Source organism: Equus quagga, chromosome 8 (genome assembly GCF_021613505.1).
Source record: "Equus quagga isolate Etosha38 chromosome 8, UCLA_HA_Equagga_1.0, whole genome shotgun sequence".
Classification (NCBI taxonomy): Eukaryota; Metazoa; Chordata; class Mammalia; order Perissodactyla; family Equidae; genus Equus; species Equus quagga.
The window spans coordinates 29,840,885-29,864,195 of record NC_060274.1 but is presented as its reverse complement, the minus strand read 5'-3'; the positions used below and the strand labels follow the sequence as shown (position 1 = coordinate 29,864,195).

The 23,311-nt window shown below is 41.9% G+C and overlaps 1 protein-coding gene across 1 annotated transcript; it reads right to left on the bottom strand.

Annotated features, from left to right (window-relative positions):
* Positions 1-4,780: 4,780 nt before the first annotated feature.
* On the bottom strand, positions 4,781-22,494 carry PSMC2 (proteasome 26S subunit, ATPase 2). The gene is made up of 12 exons (XM_046670123.1): positions 22,363-22,494; positions 20,206-20,243; positions 19,314-19,395; positions 18,485-18,584; positions 10,117-10,248; positions 9,617-9,689; positions 9,141-9,236; positions 8,301-8,465; positions 7,061-7,148; positions 5,319-5,521; positions 5,128-5,224; positions 4,781-5,042 (listed from the first exon to the last, which is right to left on the bottom strand). Exons 1-12 carry the CDS (start codon positions 22,430-22,432, stop codon positions 4,885-4,887), a joined length of 1,302 nt encoding a protein of 433 aa, XP_046526079.1. The 5' UTR covers positions 22,433-22,494; the 3' UTR covers positions 4,781-4,884.
* Positions 22,495-23,311: the final 817 nt, after the last annotated feature.

Below are 23,311 nucleotides of genomic sequence, written 5' to 3'. Positions count from 1 at the left end.
CTATATATAGGATCATGTCATCTGTAAACAGCGAGAATTTCACTTCTTCCCCCCCATTTGGATTCCTTTTATTCCTTTTTCTTGCCTGATTGCTCTGGCCAGGACCTCCAGAACTATGTTAAATAAGAGTGGTGATAGAGGGCATCCTTGTCTCATTCCTGTTTTCAGGGGGATGGCACTCAGTTTTTGCCCATTAAGAATGATGTTGGCTGTGGGTTTGTCATATATGGCCTTTATTATGTTGAGGTAGTTCCCTTCTATGCCCATTTTGTTCAGAGTTTTTATCATAAATGGCTGTTGGATCTTGTCAAATGCTTTCTCTGCATCTATTGAGATGATCATGTGGTTTTTATTCCTCAGTTTGTTGATGTGGTGTATCACGTTGACTGATTTGCGGATGTTGAACCATCCCTGTGTCCCTGGTATGAATCCCACCTGATCATGATGTATGATCCTTTTGATGAATTGCTGAAATCTGGTTGCCAAAATTTTGTTGAGAATTTTTGCATCTATGTTCATCAGCGATATTGGCCTGTAGTTCTCCTTTTTCGTGCTGTCCTTGTCAGGCTTTGGTATCAGCGTGATGTTGGCCTCGTAGAATGTGTTAGGAAGTGTTCCATCCTCCCTAATTTTTTGGAATAACTTGAAAAGGATAGGTATGAAATCCTCTCTGAAAGTTTGGTAGAATTCCCCAGGAAAGCCATCTGGTCCTGGGGTTTTATTCTTTGGGATGCTTTTGAAGGCGGTTTCAATCTCTTTCCCTGTGATTGATGTGTTCAAATTGTCTGCTTCTTCTTGAGTGAGCTTTGGGAGATTGTAGGAGTCCAAGAATTTATCCATTTCCCCTAGGTTACCCATTTTGCTGGCATATAGTTTTTCGTAGTATTCCCTTTTAATCTGTTGCATTTCTGTGGAGTCCATTGTTATTTCTCCTCTTTCATTTCTGATTTTGTTTATTTGAGCTCTCTCTCTTTTTTTCTTTGTAAGTCTGGCTAGGGGCTTGTTAATTTTATTTTCTCAAAGAACCAGCTCTTTGTTTCATTGATCCTTTCTACTGCCTTTTTTGTTTCAATAGCATTTATTTCTGCTCTGATTTTGGTTATTTCTCTCCTGCTGACTTTGGCCTTTGTTTGTTCTTCTTTCTCTAATTCAGTGAGGTGTAGTTTAAGATTGCTGATTTGGGATTTTTCTTGTTTGTTAAGATGTGCCTGAATTGCGATGAATTTTCCTCTTAATACAACTTTTGCTGCATCCCATATGAGTTGGTATGCAATGTTATCATTTTCATTTGCCTTCTGGTATTTTTTTATTTCTTCCTTAATTTCTTCAGTGATCCATTGCTTGTTCAGTAGTGTATTCTTTAGTCTCCACATCCTTGTGCCTTTCTCAGCTTTTTTCTTATAATTAATTTCTAGTTTTACAGCATTATGATCAGAGAAGATGCTTGTTATTATTTCAATTTTTTTAAATTTGTAGAGGCTTGCCTTGTTTCCCAACATATGGTCTATCCTTGAGAATGTCCCATGTGTGCTTGAGAAGAATGCGTATTCTGCTGTTTTTGGATGAAGTGTTCTATATATGTGTATTAAGTCCAACTGTTTTAGCTTTTTGTTTAGCTCCAGTTTCTTTGTTGATTTTCTGTCTGGATGATCTGTCCATTGATGTGAGCGGGGTGTTGAGGTCCCCTACTATTGTTATTTATTTTTCTTTTTTAAAGATTGGCACCTGGGCTAACAACTGTTGCCAATCTCTTTTTTTTTTCCTGCTTTATCTCCCCAAACCCCCCCTGTACATAGTTGTCTATCTTAGTTGCAGGTCCTTCTAGTTGTGGGATGTGGGACCCTGCCTCAACGTGGCCTGACGAGCGGTACCATGTCCACGCCCAGGATCCGAACCCTGGGCCTCCACAGTAGAGCACACGAACTTAATCACTCGGCCACGGAGCTGGCCCCTATTGTGTTATTTTTGATATCTTATCTTAGGTTTGTTAACAGTTGCTTTATGAACTTTGGTGCTCCTGTGTTGGGTGCATAGATATTTATAAGCATTATTTCTTCTTGATGAAGTGTCCCTTTGATCATTATATATTGGCCCTCTGTGTCTCTCTTTACCTGCCTTATCTTGAAGTCTGTTTTGTCTAATATAAGTATTGTGACACCTGCTTTCTTTTGTTTGCTATTAGCTTGGAGTATTGTCTTCCACCCCTTCACTCTGAGCCTGTGTTTGTCCTTGGAGGTGAGGTGTGTTTCCTGGAGGCAACAAATTGTTGGATCTTGTTCTTTAATCCGTTTTGCCACTCTGTGTCTTTTTATTGGAGCGTTCAATCCGTTTACATTGAGGGTGAGTATTGATGCATGAGGGCTTAATGCTGTCATTCTGTTGCGCATTTTCCGGCTTTCCTGTGTTTCCTTTGTTTCCTGTGTGTTTTAGCCTGTCCATTGACTTCCGCAATTTCTTATGCTGGGTTTCTTAGATTTTTCCTTATTTGTTTTGTGTCTCTGTTCTGTTTTTTAGTTTAATGGCTACCCTGAAGTTTGTATTCAGAATCTCGTGTATAACATAGTCCATTTTCTGGTGGTCTCTTACTTCCTTAGCCTAGACTGTTTCAGTCCCTTTCCTCCTCCCCTCCTAAATTATTATTTTCATCTCTTATTCCAACTTGTAATGTGAGTTTGTGGTTAGAGTGATAATATCTGAAGGATATTTTTGCTGGATAGAGTATTCTTGGCTGAAGATTTTCATCCTTTAAAGTTTTGAATATGTCACTCCAATCTCTCCTAGCTTGTAAGGTTTCTGTAGAGAAATCCGATGAAAGTCTGATGGGGGTTCCTTTGTAGGTTATTTTCTTCTGCCTTGCTGCCCTGAGTATTCTTTCTTTGTCCTTCATTTTTGCCATTTTTACTACTATGTGCCTTGCAGTAGGTCTTTTTACATTGACAAATCTAGATCTGAAAGCTTCCTCCACACACGTTTCTCCCTCAATCTCTCGATTTGGGAAGTTCTCTTCCATTATTTCATTGAGCACACTTTCTGCTCCATTTTCCTTCTCCATGCCCTCAGGAATTCTGATGATTCTTACATTGCATTTTCTCATTGAGTCAGCTATTTCTCTGAGATTTTCTTCAGTTTAATTCTTAGTTCTCTTTCTTCCTCTGTCTGGAGCCATTCAGCCTGTCTATCTTCAGTTATCCTAATTTTCTCCTCTATGGTGTCTACACAGCCATTCAGGGAATCCGTATTCTGTTTTATCTGATCCATTGTATTTTTCATCTCTAGTATTTCTAATTAATTCTTCTTTATAATTTCAATCTGTTTTGTGAAGTAACTCCAGAACTCGTTGACTCTCTATATTTCCCTTTACCTCACTGAATGTTTTGAGGATAGCTATTCTGAACTCCTCTTCACTTAGTTTACTCATTTCCAGGCCCTCAGAACCTACTTCTGTATTTTTATTGTTTTCCTTTTGGACTGGAGCTTTTATAAATTGCTGGATGGTAGAGGAGCAGTTTTTGCACATGATGCTATTATTCGGCTGCAATAACAGCCTGTCACCACTAGATGGGGGTCGAGAGGCTTGTTTTCTGAGCCCTGCACCTTCAGCCAAGATGGCGGCACCCAGCATGGGTTGGGGGAGGAGGGGCACTTTCACTCACGCTGACTGATTGGATCAGCTCTCACTTTCTGGTCTCCCGGGGCCCTGGCTTGCTGGGGCTCCCCCATGCGAAAGCTTTCCCGTTAGAGGGTTTCCGCTGCACAGGCAGTGGGCATCCTGGACGTGCAGCCTCTCCCCTGCTCCTTCCCGCACCCGCAGCAGCGATCCCAGTCTCTAGGAGAGGGAGCAAAGTTCCCTCCTACCCCATTCCAGTTCCTCTGAGGCCGGCTGCAGCCTCTCCTTCTTCCATCGTTTGGCTGCTGTGGGTGGGTCTCTGACGATTTCTGTTATTAGGATTTTTTTTTTTGGTCAGAAAGCAGTTGCTCTTTTTGGTTGTACTTTGGAGGGGAGAGAGTCCCGGTTGAGCTCACACTGCCATGTTGCTGACGTTGGTATGTTGAGGATTCTAATACAACTTTTATTTCAGAAATACCTCACTGTAAACCAGAAGTCTAACAGGAGCTTTACCAAAATTTTAAACCACTAATTTATAAAATGAAAATAAGTACTTTTCTGTATGAATCCAATTCTGGGTTTTCTAAATTAGATTATGTGTATATATTTCTCTTTCTGCTTTACTACTTCACTGGTCGTTAAAATCAATAATTCTTGATTAATTTGAAATCAAGTCAAATGGGAAAGCAAAACATATTACATCAGATGCTTCTACTTTAAAAAAGTTTGGCCAAAGCTTTACTAATTATTCAACATGGCAGGGAAAAAACCATGGAAAGGCATACGGTCATGTGCCTAGATGGGACATCTTGGTGAGGGGCAGAAGAACATAATGGTGAGGAGCATAGCAATGGAGCTGACAAGCTTGTACTCGAATCCCAGCTCTACTACCAGTGAATCAGGCAGGAAAGTTTCTGCATCTGCTAGATCAAGGTCCATTAAACCCAGCTCACTGGGCAGATGGGAGAATACAATGAGATAATGGCAGTACAGCACCCAGCCAGCATATGCCCAGAACCCATGCGGGCTAGGCAGGCACTTTATGATGTGGAACTCTTAAATGGTTAACAGATCCACATACAGTCAGCATACACTGTAAAAAGCTTTTCTACCTAATGACATGAGATATCACCTTTTATTGTACCACAGAGAAAAGACATCTGAAAAAAAGCATACAATCTTGAAACCATTTATTTTCTGTGTGAAATGGTTACTAGTAAGTCTACGTAAGGTGAGGATTCCAATTAAAAGAAAAGTCACCCTGAAAGCCTTCAGGCTCAGTTGTATGTCATATAGCGGGGAGTAGCACTGAATTTGGCATAGGATTTAATGACCTTATTTACAGCTTCCAAGAAATCCTTCTCAGTGGCAATTTTTCGCCGTGCTCTGATGGCAAACATACCAGCTTCTGTGCAGACGCTTCTAATCTCAGCACCTTTCAAACAAGAAGGAAGTAACAGGCTTAATAAAAGTAACGTGAAGAGACAGACCAGCAAATATAAGCAAGACTTTCAACCTACCAGTGCTATTTGGACACAGTCGTGCTAACAACTCAAATCTGATGTCTCTTTCAACACTCATTGAACGTGCATGAATCTTAAAAATGTGAGTCCGACCCTAAAAATAGGAGAAATGACAAATATTAAAAAGAATCACAGGAAGAAGAAATTTCAAGAATAATCTCTTTTCTAAAATGAAATGATTTTCTTACCTCCAGATCAGGTAAGCTAAATTCAATCTTTCTGTCCAATCTCCCTGGCCTCATCAGTGCTGGGTCCAAAGTGTCAGGCCTGTTAGTGGCCATCAGCACTTTAATGTTGCCTCGAGGATCGAAACCATCCAGCTGATTGATCAGTTCCAACATGGTTCTCTGCACTTCGTTGTCACCTCCAGCACCATCATCGAAACGAGCCCCTGGGAAGACAAAAGGATCAGCCCTCAGGTCCTCTCAGGAGCAGCACCATGCCTAACTCGAAAGTGCTGTGAGTCTCTGCTCAGATCACGCTCTCCAGCACAAGTGAACACGACAGTTTCAACAAACCTTTTTTGTGTGCTTCTTTCAAAAGGACTCATCACAGATTTATTTAACGTGGGCTCCCTTAAAGTATTTAAATCCTCTTTCAGGAGTTTTGTTTTTCAATATCACTCAAGCACACCTCCGTTGTTTAACACAATATACACCTGGATGAGGTAACAGAATACTTGGGAACGTGAGCACCATACTGGTGTCTGACCATCTGTAAGAACTATTAGACTCCTTTAAACTTCTCAAGACTGTCCTTAAAACTACAGCTAAGCCTCTAAGACAGCAGCTCCCTATCACAGGGACTTGGCTAAATTAGAGGACTCTAAGTTAAGGTCAGTCTCACTTGCGTTTCAACAGCGCCAAAAAAAGGCCTCCAAATTTTCATTTTTAAACTGTATAAATACATACTGTTGTATTAATGTACTACATACATTATTAAAAAATGGAAACTTTAAAAATTAGATTAAAATTAAATACAAAGAAAAATTCTAGTGTTTTCCTCCTGCACCCAATACTATTTTATCCACAGTCTGCTTTGGAAACCACAGCTTCAGAGCATCCTGACATCACAAGGCTTATTCCAACAATACTGTAAAAAATGACTTCCGAGTCACAACACTGCATTGATCTCCTGTGGCCAAATTATGTCCCCTGCAGACATTAAGTACAGAATATCCAAACCCAGCAATGCCCATCCAGTCTAAAAGCAAGACGCTAGGTAACCTAACCACAGTCCCCTAACAGTGTTGCAGGGTCCACCATATTTTCCAGTCATTTTTATCACTAAGTTCATCACGTAACCGTCTAGATAGACAACACTTCTCCATCCAGCAAGGGTTATTACTCTTATAGACTATAACAATACCCAAGACCTATTGAACAGTTTAGAGTTTTCCAAGTCTATCACATTTATTACTTTAAAGCTCTCAAAAACCCATGAAATAAACAAGGCAGGAATTATCACTCCCTATATAAGCAAACCAAGGTGCAGAGTTAGTGAAAATAGCCCGTCTAGATCACACAGCTCATGCTGTATTTCATCAACTCTATGAAGCCAACATTATTTTATGTACACTTTAGGAAAACCACCACCTATTAAATTATGACCCCGTGCCTTCTTATCACATTAAGTGAGGCTGTATCCCAAGCTAGGAGTTCTTGAAGTGTGAAAATGTGTGTTGTATGAATGAAATTAGGAAAATACAAAGATAAACAGTTTGAGAAATAGCAATGCTATATAATGTTTCTTTTTTCCTTTATGGTATAGCCCTATTGTTTATTAGATCTGTGGCTCCAAGCTGCCAGAGCTCATAAAAGAGGTGGAATTAAAATCTTTATACAATTAACATGTCAGGAGAACTCTACACACATCACTTTAGAACTCTCATGAGACCCAATCCCAAAGGTTCTCTAAATACCATTCATACCTCCAATAGCATCAATTTCATCAAAGAATATAAGGCAGGCTTTTTTGGTTCTGGCCATTTCAAAGAGTTCTCGAACCATTCGAGCCCCCTAATGAGAAAAATAATGTTATGTTAGTTGTTCTTAAAATACAATAAGAAATTATGCTTCAAACTTTTCAATATTCCTGACAGTATTCTCAACCATTATTACCTAAAGCTTTTCAATAATACTGAAGTTTATCTATTCCATCAAATTAATTGTATTAGCCTCAAAACAATATTAATTTAATGATTTTGTACCTATTAAATAGCCAATAACTCTAAGACCTAAACAGGTCAAATTATCACTGTTAAATAAAATAAAGGCACCATTTCAATGGGTAAAACTTGAGGAAATAAAAACATTCAATCTATCACTTGGCATTTCTGATCAATGAGTTTGATTTTTAAGTTTTTTTATTTGCTTATTTATTTTTTGTGAGGAAGATTAGTCCTGAGGTAACATCTGTTGCCAATCTTCCTCTTTTTGCCTGAGAAGACTGCCCCTGAGTGAACACCTGTGCCAGTCTCCCTCTATTTTATATGTGGGATGCTGCCACAGCATGGTTTGATGAGCGGTGTGTAGGTCTGTGCCCAGGGTCCAAACCCACAAACCCTGGGCCGCTGGAGCAGAGCATGTGAACTTAACCACTGCACCAATGGGCCAGCCCTGACTTGTAAGTTTTGATCTAGGAATAAAAGTCTGTCTCAACTCATGCAGCTCCTTTTCTAATTCTCACTGTAAGTATACTAATCACTAATGTTCCAGAGACAATATATACAGCCCTAGACTTACTCTCTAATGGAAAAAACGTGTGCGCGCGGGGGGAGGGGCACGGGATACACATCCACGCACATTCCTACAGACAACCCTGTTCTCTCCTCCTCAATGGAACACAGAACGCCATCCCTGAAGTGGAAGTCTATGTGAACGCATTCACTGGGCACTTCTAGGGTACTCATCACACAAACCAAATCTGTAGAAAATGACATCCTTTCGAGCACAAGCACACTGATTAAAAATTTTAGGCAGCTGTTCATTTCCAAATGACCACAAAGGGAAGCTGGTGGCTTCTGGGCTTCTGAATTACTAATTACAATCCATCAATAAAGAAAATTCAGGTCTCAATCTTTCAGTGTGGATTACAATTTTAATTTCAACCATGCTTTAAAAGTTTTTCACATAGCTACATATTCTTTGATTATGATTGATTTACTTTACCTCCCCGACGTACTTCTGTACAAGCTCAGATCCAATAACGCGAATGAAGCAAGCATCAGTCCTGTTAGCAACTGCCCGAGCACAGAGTGTCTTGCCTGTACCCGGGGGACCAAAGAGCAGCACACCCTTGGGAGGCTCAATGCCAAGGTTAACAAACCTCTCTGGCTGTGATGGAGACACAATTTTTACACTTATCACTTCTGTATAATAAAAATAAGACTACTTCTACATCAACGTATTTAAACCAAAATTAAGTCCACAATCTACATACTTGATCTAAATAAGAATTTTACTTATTCTAAGATGTAGGATCAAAACTAGATTTAAAGCAATTCATAAGGCTGAATATCTCTTAAAGGTGTTTCTACTATCCAGGCTTAAGAAAACATATTTTTTCCCTAATTTTAAAAAATTACAGTTTTTAAAGAACAGAAGTATTATCTAGTATTTAATATCCTGGTTATCCATTATCCTCCCAAGTTTAATTTGATTCAATTCAAGTCCATTTGCTCTTGATATCATTAAAAACCATGGCTTCTTCTACAGTAACCTATAACATGCTAACATCTTGCTAAAAGTTACACCTCAGCCTTCTCTCTAAAGAGCAGCTATTTCTTTTTTGGAATAGGTTTGACCACTCAATCCTTTTGCTTTCTCTCTTCTGGAACTTACCAACTCTCCTCCACACCTCTTCCCTCTACCCCCTCAAAAATTTTCATCAAGGAAAATATAAAATTTTAAAAGCTACCTAATATATACGCAATGTTAGTGCACAATACACAAAAGGCTGTCATGCCTTTATACAAAGAAATTTAAAATGCAACAGACACAGCCACTTACGTGAAGTAGCGGGGTCTCAACTACTTCTCGAAGCTTCTCAATCTGTTCCTTACAGCCACCCACATCGCTGTATGTGACATCAGGTTTTTCCTCCACCTAAGAAAGGGAAAAAAACGTACAACATATAGCCACAGGCTTTTGAATACTCATCCAAATGTTCTATCCAGTAGAGTAGACCCAATACCCTAAAAAAAAGTCAGACTTAAGGCAAGTAAGAATTTTAATAAAAATGGAATACATTGCCCCGTGTCCTAGAGCCACTCGCTGTATTACTTGTTCCAACACTAGGTGAGAGACAAGCTAGTGAAAGAAAGACTAATAAAGACGTTCTCATCTGAAAAACTGTGTAAAACATTTTGGAAACTCACTACATACCCAAATGTTAACAGTTTATTAGTTAAAAATTTCAAAAATTTCTGAGATGGAGGCAGTTGTATTCCAAGTCATGCCACCCCTTGCCCCCTACAGTTTCTCACCTGCATCATGGTAACTGTTGGGTCAATCTTAGGAGGCAGCGGAATGTGAATCTGATACTTATTTCTGTCCACACTAAGGAGGTAAAAAAGATCCTCATTAACACACTCAAAAAATTTACTGAGTGAATTATCATGTATTCTGTATACGTTAATTATATTAACTCCCTTAGGCCTCAAAACTATCCTATAGCAAGTGCTTCCTCCACCCACATCATGTTACCTTAAATAGACTGGCAAACTCAACTCTAAAATTCTGCACTTACTTTAATTATGACATTTGAAGACATACATAAAAAGCCATAGTGGTGGTGGGGGAAAGGAGGCAGATGGGAATCAGTAAGCAGATGCAAAAGAAAGGATGTCCAACTGTGGTACCCTATTAGATTTTCCCTTGGTGTTCCATGGCACCCAGTTCATTCATTCAAAAGAAAGCCAAGGATGTGAATGTGACATGGTATCCTTAATGAAAGAAGAGTATTTATCGTAAACAGAAATCTTACCCAACTCTCATCCCTTCTTCAATGTCAGTAGGTGCCACCTGATCACTCAGGTCCACCACGAACTTGGCAAACTGCTTCACGTTGATAATGTACTTCGGGTCCTCTGAATCAGCATTGATTATCTTTGTACATCTAATACAGCAAAAGGCTTCATTAGAGTAAGGAACCGAAACCACTAATAATGAATTCAAGTAACACAATTCTCTGTGGAGCATGCAGTATACTAACGAGCAGGTGTAAACTAGAACTGCAGAAACTGGGCCACTGTTAAAGATCCTTTTCTACAGAATATGCTCAATCCCAAGGGTCCACTCAACTTCAGCAAAGCCAGAAAATTTTCAAAAGATACATGCCCCTGGAAAATTAAGCCCAAATATCCCATCATTAAGAAGTTGTCTAGTTTCTTGATTTTCATAACCATATTCCTTTATTAGTGATACTCCTCTATACTTTAAGGTAGTGTCCTCTTTATCTTCCCTATAAGACAGTCATCTTACAGCAAGTTACGTAATAAATGTTTTCATTTTTTCCTGAGTTTATATTTCAAATCCATTTTTATTATTTTATTTTTTTTTACTTTATAAACATTTTAATTTTTTTAACTTTTTGTCTGTCTGTAATAACAGCACTGCACAGCTGCACAAAAATATTTTTTCATCCTTATTCTATAATCTTTTGTCTATTTTTTAATTTTCCTTTCATTTTCTAAATTCTTTTGTTAAAACTAAGACACAAACACACACGAGCCTAGGCTACAGAGTCAGGATCATCAGCATCACTGCCTTCCACCTGCACGTCTTGACCCACTGGAAGGTCTTCAGGGACAGTCACACGCATGGAGCTGTCATCTCCCTTGATAACGATGCTTCTTCTGGAACACCTCCTGACGGACCTGCCTGAGGCTCTTCTTGAGGCGATATCACTCTTTTCAGAAATATGTCTATGGTGATTTGCTTGGTTTCTTTTTCTCATCATAGATTTGCTTGTAAGCGGATAATGCACCATAAACATTATTCTCTATTAATGAGAAGCTTTTGGTGTTGGGGTCTATGTTTTCAAACTTCTTAAGGAGCTTGCTGAGGTTTGCAAACTCTTCTGCTGAACCTTCACGGTGAATTTTCTTGGGGGTTCTTCTTCTCTTCAAGTTCTTCTCTTGCCTTCTCTTCAGCTGTGCGTTCCTGTTCCATTCCAACAACCCCTCACCGGCCCGTTCCTCAGGAGCCCCTCAGCGTCGTCCTCGTCCACACCCAGGGTAAAGCTGTCTGCTGTCTCCACCACAGCCTGGCTGATTTTTGCAGCCTCCTCACCCTTGGCAGATCCCTTGAAGTAACAGATGAACCTCTGAGTGTCTTCTTCCAGAGGCCATCCACACCCTCCTCACCCCCAAGCCCAAGCAGGGTCCTTGATGCAGTCACAGACGTTGTGATCCTTGCAAAATTGCATCATTGCCTTCTCTGCATCTTCCTCAGTTGCAGCAACAGCCTGGGCAAAGGTCCTCCGCAGGCAGTAGGCCTTATAAACCCTCTAAGTCCTTGATCCATCGGCTGGACCAAAGAGGCGGTGTGTGGAGGGAGAAACAACGCTTTGATCTGGGATGAAGATCACCAATAAAGAGAGGATGTGCAGGAGCATTACCAACAATAAGCAAGCTCTTGAAAAGTATGTTATTCACCAAACAGTACTTCACTATTTCACTGGGATAGCAATTCAGGAGGACACCTTGGCAGAGGAGCTGAGTCATCCACGACTTCTGATTGCTCCCGTAGTACCCTGGCAGTGTGTGCTTGCTGATATGCTTGAAGACCCTCACTGAAGGCTCTCACTGTGCCAGATCACCGAGAGTTTCAAGTTGTAGGCTGCAACACTGCCCCCAAGTGAGCCTCTTATCTTGTCCCTGAAAGCCTTGAAGCCTGGCATGGCCTTGGCCTCCTCTGGCTGCGAGTCCTCTCAGGCATCGGCTTCCAGAGGAGGGAGGCTTCACCGTGTGGAATATTACTCTGGCAAGTAGCCTTCCCCCACAATCAGCTTCTCTAGTTTCCGAAAGTTCTCCAGCTGCCTTCACATCAGCACGCGCAGACCCACCCCCACTTTCACATCGCGTAATGAACAACGATTCTTGAATCATTTCAACCACCCAGAGTTAGCAGTAAATTCAACACCATAGTTGGGTCCAGCCTTGTCATTCAACATTACAAACTTTCACTTCGGCTGTGTCTGTCATGGTGCTGAGAGGGACACACTTCTGTGTCTGGTCTTCAGTCCAGGTCACTAGAAGTTTCTCCATGTCTGATGTAGGCCCTTCTCAAATTTGTGTTAGTCTCGTTGCCTTCAATGAAGCAGAGCCTTTAACAGCTTCTGTCACTTTGTTCTTGTTCTTCAAGATCGTAGCTAGGGTGGAATGGAACACGCCTGACTGGCAAGCAATAACCATCACTGATTTTCCACCTTCGCAGCCTTAAATCACTTTAAATTTCGTTTCCAGGTCAATCACTCAACGTGGTCTCTTACTGGCAATATTAGCAGTGGATTTCGTATGAGTCAGTGGATTTTTGACAAGGGTGCAAACACAAGTTGATGGGTAAAGAACAGTCTTCAACAAATTGTGCTGGAACAATTAGATATCCACACGCGAACGAAGTTGGACCCCGTTTCCGTAGAAGCACCAGTATTTCCTGAGCTCCATCTATGAAGTAGGCCCTGCTCCAGGTGCTGGGGCTTCATCAGCAAGCAAAGCAAACCGCCCTTTCCAGGCCCTCTGCCCTTGTGCCTTCTCATTGAGTTCCCAGCTCCGGGGTCTCCGCCCTGGAGGATGTGGCCCTTACTTTGGCGCTAGCCGGCACCCCCTTTGCCGGGAAGAGGGGGTCGGTGGGGATTCCAGTGGAGCAGGCCTCTGGGGTCCCTGCAGGGTGTGAAGGACCAAACCCTAAGCGACCGCAGAAAGCACGGGCCGGCGCAGGCTCTCAGGCCAGGCCGGAGAGGGGCCCTCAGAGCGCGCAGGGGGCGCCCCGGAGGTTCTCGGGGGAGGGCCAGGCCCGCGTCCACAGGAGGGCGGGGCGGGCGGGGCGCGGGCTGGCGGCGGCGGCAAAGGGTAAAACCACTGGGCCAGCACACAATGGGCCTATTATTGTTATTTTTAACTTAAAAGTATTCTTTTTCTGTGTGACACAGTGAGGGCAAGTGTGTACAACCAAACACATCATGCAGAAAGTAGTCTACTGCCTTTCCTCTTCTATACCATCCATCTACTGAAGAAAAACAAAAGCAAGAAACAAAACTCATGGTGGAAAGAACTCAGGTCATAAGCCGTAGCAACAAATACAGGGAAATACAAAATAGTCTCTGGAGTGTGCACACAGGTAGAGCTGAAAATAAGGTAAAGAATGCTTTCTCCTTGCAGCACAATCGTGTGACAGGACTCTGTGTTCTGTTACTAGCCAAGGTCTACCAGGGAGGTAGAATTACATATACAGAAAGCACCTATCACTACTTTATCTGACAGACGCTGCTAACACCGTATGCACATAGATTTTTTAATCCACACCTGAAAAAGTATATATACAGGGACCTCAACATGCAGAATGGAGGAGTAAGAACTTTGAAAAACCTGCTCCTCCTTAAAAGCAAAGAGAACACTGGCAACAACAATCAAAATCAACAGTTTCAGAACTCTGAAAATTAACTACAAGCTTATAATAACTACCGGATTATAACAATCCAGGGAGTGTTTATTCGAGAAAAATGGCTGAATCTCAGTAAGAACACTGAGCCTTGTTGCATTTTAACTTGCCTTAATCCCATCCTCCTCTCTCCAATTCAGCAGTAGACTTGAAAACCAACAGCCTCACAATCATGGTAAATGTGAAAACCAGTGGCCTAGCAGCTATGGTGGGGGTGGGGGGGAGCAGTTAAGAATGAGTCTGAAGCTCCCCAAAAGCCCAACCTCCAAAGAACTGTCACTATTTGACCCATCTGGCAGCTAGTTAAAGAGCCCCATTCTCAAAACTTGTCTTTATTTGACCTGACTCAGAGCTCACTGTATCTGAACACTCCTACCCAAAGGACTTTTGCTGGAAACAATCGGCAGCAACTGTTTAACATCACAACTGTCTGAGGCACCATTACCAGTTGGGGCTAACAAAAGGCTGACCAAAAACACCTCAAAGGAAAAACAGCAACAATAATAAACCCTGGGGAAAGGGGAAATCTGATTTCCAGAGCCGACATATCACATTATTTAAAATGTCCAGTTTCCATCAAAAAATTATGAGACATAAAAAGAAATAGGAAAGTATGGCCCATACACAGGGAAAAAAGCAGTCCACAGAAACTGTCCCTGAGGAAGCCTAGACATTGGTCTTACTAAACAAAAACTTTGTAATCAGTATCATAAACATTTTTTAAAAACTAAAGGAAACCATGTCTAAAGAATTAATAGGAAGTATGAGAACAATGTCTCACCAAATAGAGAATATCAGTGAAGAGAGAAATTAAACTGGAAAAGTATATGGCTATTAAAAAAAATGATGTTCTGATACATACAACATGGATGAATCTTGCAACATTATGCTAAGTGAAATAAGCCAGAAATAAAAGGTCATACATTATATAATTCCATGTTTATGAAATGTCCAAGATAGGCAAATCCATAGAGACAGAAAGGAAACTAGTGGTTGCCAGGAGAAAGGGAGAGAGAAGAAAAGGGACTGCTAATGGGTATGGGTTTCTTTTGGAGGTGATGAAAATGTTTTGGAGAGAACAAAACAGAAGGTATCAAGAAATGCTGGGCCAAGGGGTGGGTGGTGGTAACTCTACTAAAAAAGGGGAGGATGGGGAGCTGAGAGGGAAGGAGGGGTAAACATAAGTGAACCTGTTGATGAAATTCCCTAGTCCTCTATCTCCACTGTTCTTCCAAAATATTGGAGACTGGAAACACCAGGAGACTGCAAACAACTTCTCAGGGAAAAATGATCATGCAAATGAAAAGATCTGAAGATAGTGATACTGAAGGCTCCCAAACTAAACATCCAATCACCTAAGCTGGAGTGAAGCTTAGGATCGACATGCCTCAGTGTTCAATCGAGAGCTTCTATCAGCTTTTTGGTTTCCCACTAAAACCAAAGCCCAGGGGCCAGCCCCATGGCCGAGGGGTTAAATTTGCACACTCTGCTCCAGCGGCCCGGGGTTTTGCTGGTTCAGATCCTGGGTGTGGACATGGCACCGCTTGTCAGGCCATGCTGAGGCGGCAAACCATGACCAGAAGGACCTACAACTAGAATATACAACTATGTACTGGGGGGCTTTGGGGAGAAGAAGAAGGAAAAAGAAGATTGGCAACAGATGTTAGCACAGGTGCCAATCTTTAAAAAAAAAACAAAGCCCCAAATGAGATCACCAGGCAGCTAGCATAAAACATGGACATCAAACAAGCAAAGAAAAAAAAGCCATCTTGGAGGAATCGGAAACCTTCCAGTTATCATTAACTTCCTTCAAAATGAGAACATAGTACAACCATGAAATGAGAACAGGATGTTCAGAAGACAACAAAACACAGACACTGAATAAAAAAGGAGCTCTTAGAAATTAAAAGAAGAGAAATGGGAGAAAAAAAATCAATAGAAGGACTCAAAGATAAAGTTAAAATCTCACAAAAAAGTAGCGGCCAGCCCGGTGGCGCAGCAGTTAAGTTTGTACATTCCGCCTTGGCGGCCTGGGAGTTCGCCAGTGCGGATCCTAGGTGCGGACATGGCACCGCTTGGCTAGGTTGTGCTGTGGTAGGCATTCCACATATAAAGTGGAGGAAGATGGGCATGGATGTTAGCTCAGGGCCAGTCTTCCTCAGGAAAAAGAGGAGGATTGCCAGCAGATGTTAGCTCAGGGCTAATCTTCCTCCGAAGAAAAAAAAACCTCACAAACAAGTATAGCAAAAAGACAAAAAAAGAAAAGCAGGCGAGAAAGATTAGCATCTAGGAGGAGCAATCAAGGAGGTCCAATATCCAAATAAGAGAAGTCCGGAATAGCGGACCAAGAAAATAGAGAGAAAGAAATTATTAACAAATAAACAGCTTCATGAAAGTCTGCCATACTGAAGGACATTAGAGCCCCGCACAGTGGCTGGAAATAGACCCATGTCAAGGCACTCCACCCTGAGATGTCAGAACAGTGAGAACAAGAGGAGACCCCACAACTCTCAGAGGAGAAACAGGTCACATGTACAGCACTGGGAATCAAAATGGCTTCAGACTACCACCACCAAGAGGCGGAAGACGACGGAATGACGCCTTCGAAATTCTGGAGGGGAAAGAACTTTATACCAGCCAAGACATTTTCAGACACAGCTGATCTCCCAACTAGACCCTCTTTCAGGAAGCTCCCGGAGTACAGCCCACCTGACCTAAGAGTACAGCCCACTTAACCTGAGAGAGAAACTCATGGGATGCAAGCAACAGGAGAGAGGCAAAGGGAAGCTCCAGAGTGAGAAGTCACCGGATGACTGTGACTCAGCAGGAGTAGAGGGCAACGGCCCAAACCGAAGCAGGAAGGGAAGGGAGCCTGAGAGAACACCTGATGCACCTGAGGCAAACCCCAGAGAAAACCCAATGGAGCTCATACCTCTGAAGCACAATTCAGACAATCAGGAAATACTGGGGGGCTGAGTTAGCAACATATCCAGAAAACCAGGCAAATGGAAAACAAGGCAATTACGACAAGGAAAACAAAAAGTGGTGCAAGAAAGGAAAAGTAATCACAGTTTACTGCTTGGCTCTTGTGAACAGGGTTTACTTAGCCACAACTATGAAAACACTGAATCCTGACCTAAGCAAAACTTTACGACAATCACATTAGGAAGATGCAGGGATAGGAAGCGTATGTCTTTGGGATGAAAGCAGAGGAAATAAAACAAAGTTTTCATCTTCCACGGTGGGAAGCCAACGGAGAACACCTAAAACTAAAAAATCCAGAAGCAATCTACAATATACAAGACTTAGCACTCCCCATTAAAAACATGAAGGTAGAAACCAAAATAACCAGCTAAACATTTTGAAAACAAAGGTATCTCTAGGGAAGAGGAATTGGGAAAGAGAGCTGTTGTCACAGAACTATTTAACTCTTTAAAACTATGATAAAACTAAAAAGCAAATGAATAAATGAAAGGAAGGAAAGATGGAAAAAGGGAGGCAGTGAAGGAGAATAAGACAAGAAAAATAACCTTTAGTTGTATTAAAGAGATAAAATTAAAACAAAATTTAAACGATTAGAATAAAACACAGGAGAGTATGTTTATACTCTTGGATTGGGCTAAGCCTTTCTAAGCAACATTAAAACCCGAAAGGTATAATGAAAATATTGATATATTTTATTTACCTCCTAAAAATGTAAAGCATTAGTACAACCAAACCTAACAGGAGGTTAAAAGCCAAGTGACAGACTAGGAAAAAATATTTGCAGCATATATAAGAAAAGATTCATATGTACAATATATGAAGCTCTCCTAAAGATTAACAAGAAACAACCCAACAGAACAAAACATGAGTGGTCAAAGTAACACAAATGTTTAATAAGTATAAGAAGTAGCTATCATACTAGTAATCAGCACAATGCAAATTCAAACGAGATTGTTTTTTTGCCCAAATGGCAAAAGTGTAAAAATTGATCTTACGCTGATCAGGCAAACAGGCATTTGCCTCAAAACCTCTTGGTAAACCAAGTGTAAACTGGTCAAACCACTTTCTTTCACAGATTTTCAAAACTATAAATGTCTCTGACCCCATCATTCCACTTCCAGTAAGTAAGCTATTCTACAGAAACGTATGCACATACACAGACAAATATTTAATGTGAACGTTCATTGTAGCACTCTGTGTATAACAGAAACTGCAAACAGCCCAACATCTACAGAATGCTATGTAATTTTTAAAAAACTAGAGAAACAAGAAATAAAGATGAAGATCTATATTAAAGATAATGAAAGATTTCCAAAATATGTAGTTATGTCTAAAAGAAAAAATGAGGATGTTCTTTGTGTGCAAATATATACACGAAGATACACAGGAGGATTAAGAGGACCAAACTCTTTTCAGCAGTTTTGTCTAAGGAAGGGGCAATGAACAGCAAGGATGGGAGGGACGATTTCATGTTTTGCTCTGTATCTTTCTGAATCATTTGGATCTTTTATGTGATTATGTCTTTACCTATTTCTTGAATAACTGTTTAAGGCATAAAATTTTAACTCCAGATACCTTTGTAGAAAGCTTTATTTACGTGGCATTTGGAATAGAAATTCTTTACGAAGTACTGCATCATACCTGAGACTCTAAAAAGTACCTGAATGTACAGATAAAAACACATTTCCACCGAGCGCTATGCATACCTGGCCACTTGCAAAGGCTGTTCACTCTGCAGTGTCTGCTTATCTGCAGCCAAATCCCAGAGTGCTGGGGGGGCCAGGCCGGTGTCTGACTCTTTAATACCTACATAGACAAAGAGCACAAAATTCACTGAAATGCAATGCATCACCCCGAAGCAAGCATTCTCACCTCAGCACTACGGACATTTTGGACTGAAGTTGTTGTGGGGGGGCATCCTGTGCTTTATAATCGGATGGTTAACAGCATCCCTGGCCTCAAGCCACTAGATGCCACTAGCACCACCTCTCCCTCAAGTCATGTGAATCAAGAATGTCTACAGACACTGCCAACTGTCCTGGGGAAGGCAAAATCATCCCAGTTGAAAACCATCACCCTAAAGCAGTCACAAGCCAAAAACTTAACGCTGTGTTTGACATTTTTGTTTGCAGGTCAAATACCATAAAACTTCACCACTGAAGTTCCCAAGAAGAAAAGTTTCCTACTAGGCAATAGCCCACTTACTTCAAGCAATGTGAGATCACATTTTTATTCACTAAGAAATTCTGACTTGTTTATTCGAGTTTATTGAACTTGGCTTGGACCAACAGAAACATTACTTGCTTAAAGGATGATGTTTCTTAATTGCTTGAGCATTAAACTTGCTGGTAAAAGGTAGCAAAAAAGCTATCGAAAGAGGTTATTAAATGAGATCTAATTTCTTAACAGATAGGAAGGATAATAATTTTTCTAACTCTGTAATTCATGAAAGAGTAAACATTTGTATTTAAACTCCCTTGATATAATTAACACATTATATTTAAAGAGAAGAAACAGGAATAAAAAAATATCTACCAGTGAGCTCATTAATTTTCTTGAGAAGTTGTTGAATATCATCTTCAACCTGCTTGATCTGCCTCGAATAAGTGCTCTGACCCTGGGAGATACAGATGACTTCATTTAGAACACATGGATACCAACAATTTATTAACTACAGACAAAAACTTTTAACAGTTACAATCTCAATAGCTATTATTGTCCCAAAGTTTGTGAAGTAAAAGTACAGAGAGGAAGTAGTATCATTTTCAGAATTATTCCTGAACCAATATTTTTCCCTAAACGGACAATGCACCATTATGCAAGATAACAAATAAAAATCATGCCTGAAATTATCCAAAACTACAGGCCCATTTCTACAGATTAAAACTTTCCATCTCAGATCTAATTTAGTTATACAGTAACTAAATTTGTGTTTTAAATACAGTAAACATTTGTGTAAATGATTTCAAATATCTTTCAATATAGGACCACACTTTAATTATAAATAATATAAAAATAACATCTAAGCTTAGATACTCTGAATATTTACTCTCTGATCTCTTCTAGATAGAAACTGTAGGTAGGTAACTTTTTTCAGTGAAGATTGCTATAAAATACTGGACATTCTCTTCTAATTATTTGGGAAAGACAATACAGTCATGCACCACATGAGGGCATTTCAGTCAACGATGGATGACATACACGACAATGGTCCCATAAGATTCGCACCTCATAGCCTAGATGTAGAGTAGGCTATACCATGTAGATTTGTGTAAGTACACTCTACGTTTGTTCGCACAACGATGAAATCGCCTAACAACACGTTTCTCGGAACAATCCCTGTTGTTCAGCAATGCACGACTGTGCCGACAATAGTTCCTATTTCAGCATAAAACATCTATATTTTGTAGACATTGAAAGGACTTACATAAGTTTTCAGCAAGGCAATATCCCCCTCATCCAGAGCTAAAAGAGAGAGAATGCATGAGATTCAAATAAAAGAAACTAGAGCTAACAATCTTTTAATGTTCCATTCAAAGTGCATTAATTGAGTGAGAAAAGTTGTGCAAAGTTGTAATGATATAAACACAACCATCAAATAGTTCCTGGACTCAAGGAACTCTAACTGAGAGAAGGCGGATGAAACAGAAGTCTGTAACATGGCTGCTCAAGAGGCTCAAAGTGATGTGACACGACAAGAAGGAGAGCCCAAAGAACAGTTTGAGAATCAAAATGACCTGGGCGCTGGCGCCAGCAAGGCCATGCATTCACTAAGGAACCTCAGAAAGACCATTGAATCTCTTTGAGCATCAGTTTTCTCATCTGAAAAATAGACATGATATTAATTTTCCCCGCACAGCATTGTTATAAAGATCAAATAAGGGGGCCGGCTCCGTGGCCACGTGGTTAAGTTCGCGCGCTCCGCTGCGGCGGCCCAGGGTTCGGATCCTGGGCGCGGACATGGCACCGCTCGTCAGGCTACATTGAGGCGGCGTCCGACATCCCACAACTAGAAGGACCTGCAACTAAGATATACAGCTGTGTACGGGGTGGGGGGGGGGGGGGGGGGGGGGGGGAGATAAAGCAGGAAAAAAAAAAAAAAGATTGGTGTCAGTTGTTAGCCCAGGTGCCAATCCTTAAAAAAAAAAAACAAAAACAGATTGGCAACAGTTGTTAGCCCAGGTGCCAATCTTAAAAAAAAAAAAAGATCAAATAAGATATAGATGAAGAACCACATAAAGCTCTATACACATTCGTCATAACTGTATCCAAGGGATAAATTTATGAATGCATTTACAGAATGTTAACATACCCAGAGAAATACACGGGTGAAATGCTAAATGTCTGTGACTAAGTTTTCCACTAGGTGACTGAATACTTCCGAGATTTGCAGTGTCCTAAAATACTTTTAAGGGAAAGAATAGAGTGTGGGATGCAAGTAGAGAGGAAATCCCTTTCTTGGGGGGGGGGGGGGGGGGGGGGGGGGGAGAAGAAGGAGGGAGGGAGGGGGGGGGGGGGGGGGGGGGGGGGGCGGGGTTGAAATGAAGAAGACAGGATGCTAGGAGAGGACGAAGTAGTTTAGGAAGGGAAGAGTAAGAGAAAAGACAGGAAAAAAAACACAAGAACGTTTAAAAATAGCCTGTAAGGAACAAAAGAAAGGCACCAAGATGAGACTAGCAAAGGGGCTCCGGGGAAGAAATGGTGTATGAACATGGTGTGCGTATCTCATGCATTCTAGGCAGAGTGTCAAGTCGTAGAGGCTCTAAGGAGAGAAACTCAGTACCATCAAATATTACAAAATTCACCCTACAGCTTGTGTTTGTGCGCGTGGTAAAAGTTCTACGAATAGGGTTATTCATTGCTCTACAATAGCTATGAGACTGGAAGAAATCTAAACGTCCATCAATAATGATTAATTACCTACATCACTGTACACCAAATAAAGGGGGATGCTACGCAGGTGCAGAGAGAAACACCAACTATTTACATAATAATATGAAGTTATCCCTAAGATACATTAAGAGTGGAAAAAAAGATGCACAGCATGCTACATTTATGTAAAAAGAAGGAATATACAAGCAAACTTCCTTGTCTATGCACAGAAAACGTCCAGAAAGACAACGCAAATGGCAACAATGGCTGCCTCCGCAGAGAAGCAGGCGGCCGGGGCCAAGGGTGACACTTGTCAATCTATCTTTTGAGTTTTACGCACGTGAATGCATTATCTTGCCAAAGGAGCGGTTTTGGGGAAAACCATGTCTCAGGATGCTGGCTATACAGTGATGGCACAGTGTCACCTTTGAGAGGGAGGAGGGACAGCGGAGAGAATGCAAGCGACCGCGCACCGCCTGCAGGCCTGACGGCCCCAGCATGGGGCGGCCTTCTCCCCGCCCGGAGAGCCGCGGATGAACTTGGACCGGCGGGAGTCGGCCGCAGACCCCAGCGCAGGCCGCGGGGGACGGAGCGGGCGGGCGGGGGAGCCCGGCGGCCGCCCCCGACGCCATCACTAGGGCGCGCGGGGACGAGCGCAGAGCGGGACTGCGGCCCCCCGCCCGGCCCGGAGCCCCCGACTGCGGCCACTGACCTCGGATGGGCTTGTCCTCCTTCTCGTCCTCCTTGGTCTTCCGCTGGTCGGCGCCCAGGTAGTCCGGCATCTTGGGATCCCGAACGCCTCAGCCGCTCGGCGATTACACAGCACCTTGCCCGCTTCCGGTCTGCGGCCCTTCCCCTTCCGCCCCGGAAGTACGGTGGCCCCGCGGCCCGCGCCGCTGCGCGCGGAGGAGGGGACGGAGGCGGAGGCCGCGCGGAGGCGGGGGCGGGGCCGCGCGGCGCGGGCCGCGGGAGAACCCTCCGGTCGGGAGGGAAGTCGGCCCGCCCCTCCTCTCACCGTGGCTGGGTTCCCTGAGCGCCGATGTCAGACCGACTCTGGCGCAGTCGCTAAGTGCTGATTTAGTCATTCATTTACTGCGCACTCTTGGGTGACGTTTTTAATCACCCCTGCACCCCAAAGCATTGTGGAGGCATTAAGTGACAGTGTGTGTAAAGTGCCTGGCACATTAGATGCGCAGTAAGTAGTGGCTAAATCTACAAATGGAGTGAAGGTAGATAGGAGTTATTATCTTGCAGTTAACACGAGATGAAGAAGTAAATGGTTTCAATATTTGAGTCTTCGGCCAAAGAAGAGTGGTACCATCCTCAGATACAGGGAAATCCGGGGGGAGAGCAGGTTTTAGAAGAAAGGAGTTTGGGAAATGAGGAATGGAAGAAAGCAGTTAGGAGACAATTGTAGAATTTAGAAATGAAAAAAAATCTGACCCTTCTGTGTATTAAAGGACACAGTCAAAGGAGTGAAAAGGCAACCTACAGGATGGGAGAAAATATTTGCAAGTCATATGTGATAAGGGATTAACATCCAAACTATGTAAAGAGCTACAACTCAATGGGAAAACAGTACGATTTTAAAAATGGATAATGGTCCTGAACAGACATCTCTCCAAAGAAGGTATACAAATGGCCAATAAGCACATGAAAAT

Coding starts and splice junctions, on each gene's coding strand:
- PSMC2 (XM_046670123.1), bottom strand. CDS start 22,432: ATGCCGGACTACCTGGGCGCCGACCAGCGGAAGACCAAGGAGGACGAG. Junction 5,522..7,060: donor TGAAATTGATGCTATTGGAG/GTATGAATGGTA, acceptor TTGTCTTCCCAG/GGGCTCGTTTCGATGATGGT. Junction 5,225..5,318: donor TTAGCTTACCTGATCTGGAG/GTAAGAAAATCA, acceptor TCCTATTTTTAG/GGTCGGACTCACATTTTTAA.